General features: G+C 32.3%; 1 protein-coding gene across 1 annotated transcript in view; it reads right to left on the bottom strand.

Annotated features, from left to right (window-relative positions):
• The window catches only part of LOC105620104 (putative fatty acyl-CoA reductase CG5065), a 30,109-nt gene extending 25,139 nt beyond the window's left edge, over positions 1 to 4,970 (bottom strand). Inside the window, 2 exon segments of the mRNA XM_012201610.1 lie at positions 4,906 to 4,940; positions 4,942 to 4,970. Coding sequence (XP_012057000.1) covers positions 4,906 to 4,940; positions 4,942 to 4,970 — 64 coding nt within the window.
• Positions 4,971 to 6,967: the final 1,997 nt, after the last annotated feature.

Consider the following 6,967-nt stretch of genomic DNA (forward strand, 5'->3'; position numbering starts at 1 on the left):
TGCAATGCAGAAATCCCTTCCGTCTTTGCCTTTCAAGCAGCTGTTCACAAGCAAACAAACGCCGTTCAACATCTCTCGGCTTCAATTCGTACGGCACCCAATTTCCTTGCTTCTGAATCATTCCCATGGCTTTGAGGCGTTTTGAAATGGCTTGTTGAGTCACTCCCAATGATCGTGCCAATTCTTCTTGATTTTGACACGAATCTTGCTTAAGTAATGCCTCCAATTCTGCATCTTCGAAAAACCTTCTCTCTTCCATCGCTATGCCGGTCTTCGACATCAAAATCACCGTTCTTGAAGCGTTGAAACCACTCACGACACATTCTTTCACTAATAGCGGCCTCACCATAAGTATTTGAGAGCATTCGATGAGCCTCAGCCACAAATTTCTTCATATTGAAGCAAAAAATTAAAACCTCCCGCAAATGACGAGAATTTGGCTCGTAAACTGACATTTTCAATCGAGAATAACTTTATGATGCAGACACAAATCGACTAATGTTTCTATGGGGTTATGTTGACAGATGCCCAAATTTATTGTATGACGTTTATGATCTATTTATTTCGACCACCACTTACCGCTAAAGCCATCTATAGGAAAACGGCGGAAGCAAAGTTGTACACCTAATAGATAAAGATTATCGTGGATAAGATAATATTTGATAAGTTTTTTTATTATATTGTATACGTCGACAGATATAAATCTGAGTGAACTCACAACCTAGCAACTGAGAATAAAACACAAATGAGTACTCATTATTAAAAACCTCTAACTCGCAAGTCACTTATTGTTTTTTTTACTTCCTGGAATTGTCACTCGATGAACACAGATTGTTACATATGAATTTACATCAGGTTCTACGAATAGTCAAGTTTTTAAATCTATTATTGAAAACATTATTAATAAAGCAGAAAACATCGATTAGAGTACACACAAAAAAAGAATTTAATAATATCAGCTAAATATCAGTTGCTGGTTCAAACTTTGCTGTTATTGCTAAAAGTTGTCACAGCTATATTTTAGCTACGTTGGATAATCTTTTTTCTGTGTGTATAAGAATATAATAAATTCTTTTGCGCATAATGACAGCAAACTAAATCAAAAATATTTGAATCAAATCAGATTAATATTTGAACATTTTGCGCCTTATGGCTGTAAACTTCCGATTTGAAAGAGATATTATAATAAGCGTTTGGCGAAAACAGGCACAACTTTTAATTAGTTCTTTACTTTAGTCTACTCGGTATTCTTTGGATAGCTTCATACATTATCGGAAAACAAGAGCAAAGAAAAGAAGAGATAGATACTGGGAAAAAATATATATATATATGTATATATTTTATAAATGTAATGTAATTATATATAAAATATGTTAATTTTATATTATATATAATTATATACCCAAACAGAATAACAAGTCATGATAACGTCAAAATGACATTAAAATGAATCGGAAATAATTGAAAAATGACTTTTAATGATCATTTTAGTCATTTTGACATCATTTGATATCATAATAACTTGTTCTGTTTGGATAATTATATGTAATTATATATAAAACTTTTTTTTTCGGGTAGCTATAAATAGAGTAAATATAAGCCTTAGTATCAAAAAGATTAGAAATTGCTTCGAAATCTCGGACAAAGAGAAAATTAACAAATTTCAATTGAACATTCATTCAATTGATCAACTCGATTGAGTTTCTTCAGGTATTGCCGTCACAAATTCTAACACTTTCTGCACATGCGTTCATACGAGAAAGAAATATCTATTATCTCTTTTTATCTGCCATTTTTGTTCACATTCGTCAAAATCTGATTATATAGGATCTTTCAATAGGGACGCTCGAAATTTGTTAAATCATAGTAGCCATGTTGTTAAAATGACATCTGTCAAATTTGTTGTGAATTGTTTAGTAATGTATGGCAAATCACCATGGAAGGTCATAGTGTTGAGCAACGTGTGCAAATCATAAAATTTTATTATCAAAATCAGTGCTCCGTTCGAGAAACGTTCCGCGCATTACGTGATTTTTATTCTTCCGCCACAACCGTTCGATTCAACTATTCGACGTTTGGTGGCCGAGTCAACCGGTTCGATAAATAATCAGCCAACACCATTACGTTGCCGAAACGCAAGGTCTGCTGAAAACATCGCTGCTGTGCGTGAGAGTGTATGGGAAAACCCGAGGCGATCAATTTCTTGTCGTTCACAAGAACTTGGTCTTTCTGCGACTTCAACTTGGCGAATTTTGCGTCGGAACTTGGATCTGCACACCTATAAAATTCAATTGACCCAGGAAATTAAAGTAAACGACCATAGACAACGCCGTGTGTTCGCTGATTGGGTTCTGGAGGTTGGAAGTTAACCCAAATTTCGCCAAACAAATCATTTTTAGCGATGAGGCCCATTTTTAGATGAATGAATATATGAACAAGCAAAATTGTTGAATTTGGGACGATACCAATCCACGCGAGATACACCAGTTCTAAATGCATCCCGAGAAAGTCACTGTTTGGTGCGGATTTTGGTCTGGCGGAATCATCGGTCCGTACTTCTTCCAAAACGAAGCTGGCGTTGCCATAACCGTCAACGGCGAGCACTACAGATCGATGATAAGCAACTTCTTGTGGCCTAAAATGGATGATATGGATACCGATAACATGTGGTTCCAATAGGATAGCGCTACATGCCACACTGCATGCCACGATGGACATTCTGCACGAGCGATTTGAGGGCTATCTCGTGCAGCGGCGACGTGAACTGGCCATCGTGCGATTTAACGCCTTTAGACTTCTTCCTTTGGGATTATTTTAAATCACAGGTCTATACGAATAAACCGCAAACAATTGATGCTCTCAAAGTCAACATAACAAAAGCCATCCAGCATATTCAGCCAGATTTATGCGAGAAGGTCATCGAAAATTGGACCGCCCGAATACGTGTCACCAAGCGATCACTGCCGCGGCGGACATTTGAGCGATTATATTCCATACTTAATGCCATAAAATATTCTTTCAAATAAAAAAAATTGAGTGAATATCTCATACACAACTTGTTTTATTTACATTTAAAAATCGAGCGTCCTTATTGAAAGACCTTATAGAATCCCTATTTCATTCATATGACCGCTACTGACGGTAGCCATACTTTTATTAATTATAAGTATTCTAGTTCTTACTTGTTGTTGCTCCGCGTGTACGCATCGGTCAGAGAACTATAAAGGTATTTATTGGCGATTCCAACAAAGATAATGCGTTAAGGTACTTTTACATGGCAGAGTCAAGTGTCGAATGTCAGAGCATGAGTAGTAATATATTTAATAATTTTACTGAAATTGAATTTAATGTATAAGATACATTAATAGTGGAATCTTATTTACACTATATAATGTAAATAAATATAATTTTCAGCATTATATGTTAGGATAATAGTGTCTATCAGAACATAACTTCTCATAATTTACCATTTTCAAGAAGTTGTGCAGAAGATTATTGCGCAGGAATCTAGAGATTCAAACTTCTGCGCAATAATGTTCTGCAGAGATGCTCGATGCTTGACATTATGTAATGGCACCTTAACACATATACATTGGCTTCCTTTGTTTTTTGTTGCTTTTATTTTTTTTCTTTATTATGGATGGGAAAACAAGAAAATTCCGAATATAATCAACCTAACCAATCATAAGTCACGATAACGTCAAATTTCCTAATCGGAAATGATTAAAAAATGACTTTTAATGATCATTTTAGAATTTTGACATATTTTTGATATTATAATGACTTGTTGTTCTACTTGGATATTTCTCGAAAAAATCACACTTGTTCCATATTTGACTTTTGATTAAAGATTTTTTGACTTTTGACTCTTTTAAAGTTCTATTGGGTTATCCGGAAAGTTCGTACCGATGTTGAAGGAAAATTGAAACGCAGAAGATTTAAATTTTAGTATACATTTATTAACTTATATAGGTTAGTCGGCACGAATTTTCCGGACAACCCAATATAAATCTTCCATCTTATGTTATTCGCTGTTGTTTTGAACAAAGGTAGATTATCTTCCGAATTGCCTCCACAGAAGATTACTTTCTCAGCAATAGTGCGATGGCTAAGAAAATTAAATTGTTGTATTTGACAGCATCTATTCCGATAATACACCAGAGTTGTACAAATGATTTCTTCATATTATAATAAGTATTGGCATAAACGAAAGTCTTATTACAACAGTGATAAAGAAAAATCTGAGTTCAAGAATCTTGAAATATTCAAGATCGAAATATTCAAGAAATACACATTAAGCGATTAAGCGAAACTTTTTGATATTTCTGCATATAAATGTAAATTGTTAAATCACACAATTGTAATAAACTTCTAACTTCCTACATTTGTCCATGCTTCATATCTATTGACTGTAAATGTAAAAAGAATTGCAAAATTCCTTATATAGAGCAGAAACTTTTTTTGATCAAAGAACTGTTATATTTGAACAGATCAATTCTGTAGATGTACTTAAAACTGAGATTTTTATTGTTCGAGACTTCGAGTTTTATTGTTCTCGATTCCCTCGATTGCGTTATTGTGCCTTTTTATTACTGCCAGTTAACTGCCAATACTGAAAGTCTACAGTTTCCCGTTACGTATACTGGACTGACAACTAGCACTAATATATGAACATGATCGACTAATAATGTACGACTAATAATAATTGTCTGATAAAGTCTGTACATTGTTAATTTTACTACAATACTATAGATCAAGTAATAAAATTTAACAGATTATGAGCCCAGTAAGAAAAGATACATCTGCATTATGATTTTCTTCTTTTTCTATCTAAAATAACAGTCCTTATCTTGATGATTATCATTTTTATATTATACATAGAATATGTGAAATGCTTTTCTTTACCTTTTTTAAAGCAAGCAGAAGCAAAGTGATCTTCTAGAGCTCAGATTAAAATTCTGAGATCGCATCAATCGTAGCTAGTTTTTATTGCACCTCATCCTCCATCGCCGTGGCGCTGTCGCTCCCCGCGTCGCCCAGAATCCACTGCATCCATGCATATGCTTTCCATGCGGTTTAGTTTTTCTTTCTTTGGATCAGTTAAAATTTGGAACTGCAGTACCTAGGAACACAACTCATAATCTGCGTAATGCTTATACCAACAAGATCAAGACTAAAATAGATTGGATAAAGACAATTAAAAATCTAGAGTGTAAAGATAAGGAAAAACTTAAAAAAACCCTTATAATCTTGATTACAGCTCCATAAATGCATATCAATCCAAATAGAGATCAGATAAGTAATGAGAGAAAAATAACAAGCGAAAATCCAATAATTAGATTAAAGAATAATAAATAAAGAATAAATAAAGAATAATAAAAGAATAATAATAATAAAGAATAATAAAGAATAATAAAAGTTAACAAATTCTAAGACAATGTATGCGAAAGCACATGCAACTATATAGAGAGAAATCCAATCTAGATGTGAAAAGATAGATAATTATTTAATAATCAATATAAAAATGTAATAATTTAAATTTCATGCAGAAGGCCAAACACAAAGCAATCCACCCGCCATAAGAGATCATAATAACTCACTCCGATAATAACGCATGCGAGAATATATCATCGGGATCAGCAATTAATGTGTGATTATTCATCTGCTTGTTTTATATGAAGATAATATCTAATAAAATTTGAGGAGACGGCACTTTAATCTAAGCGAAATGTCTTTTATAATATTATTGGCCTTATTATGGATAAACGGATTAATGTGTTTGTCATTATATGCACGAGAAATTAGTATAGTACACAATCACAACATTGACATATTCCATATTTGATTCTAAATGCAGATTAAATATAGATGCTCCTGCGATTATTATGAATTTTTCGAAATTTGTCTCTGCACTCCATCAATATGTCACATATTCCTGCCGTCCAGACGGGGACAGCATAAAGCCGATCTGGCACATATATTATATAAAAGAATTATTTAGAGATAGAGAACTTTTAGAATTGATAAAAAGATGTACAGATCTCAGCAAAACATGTAATTTATTGAGACCATTGAAGATTGCCAGACTTTATCAAAAAATGAAGAATAATTCCAAGATATCTGATGTGAATTATTGTATTTATTATATATTGTATTAAAATTCAAAATCTTTATCAATGGAGATTTTAATGTGTTTGTGGGTGAAAATGATTGTCTCTATAGATAATAATATAGATAATAAAGACTCCCTAATAATAAAAATAATAGGATAGAGGGCAATAAGAGTCGGACGCGGAAATTAGTGCGCAAAAATAAAATAATAATAAATTAAAAAGCTAATTTAATACATTCGAGATTTCGCGTGCTTACATGATACGGCTCATTTTAAACCTTCTTCAGAGAGCATAGAACAACGTAGAAGCTTGTGCTTCAAATTGCATAGATATGTCGAATTAGTTGTACTTTCTCCGTGGAGATTCGAGTTACCTACAAAACAATATAATATGCATCATTCACAGACGGTTGAAAGACTACATGAAAAAAAAGTCTAGATGTGTCGATAACTAATCAAATTTACTTTTTTAAAAAAAGTAAAAAAGGCATTAAAAGTACGCGTTCTTCGAAAAAAGTAGTATCTTTATTAATTTATATATAACAAAATATGTTATATTTTTGTATTCTCATTGAAAGGTTTTCTATTCCAACTCAAATAATAGCTTTAATTTTCTTTCAAAAATTATTATATCACAAAATTTACTTTATTTAAATCAAGTTATAGCCAACAATTGGCACCAAGTTAAATTTCATAAAACTTTATATATTATTCATATAAAAAATTTGATATCAAGAACTACCAAATTAAAATCCCATACTAAATTAAAGAACGTAAGTAACAGATTTAATTTTATACCACTAAAATCTAAATATATATATATATATATATATATATATATATATATATATATAT

The sequence above is a fragment of the Atta cephalotes genome, assembly GCF_000143395.1.
Source record: "Atta cephalotes unplaced genomic scaffold scaffold00024, whole genome shotgun sequence".
NCBI classification, from domain to species: Eukaryota; Metazoa; Arthropoda; class Insecta; order Hymenoptera; family Formicidae; genus Atta; species Atta cephalotes.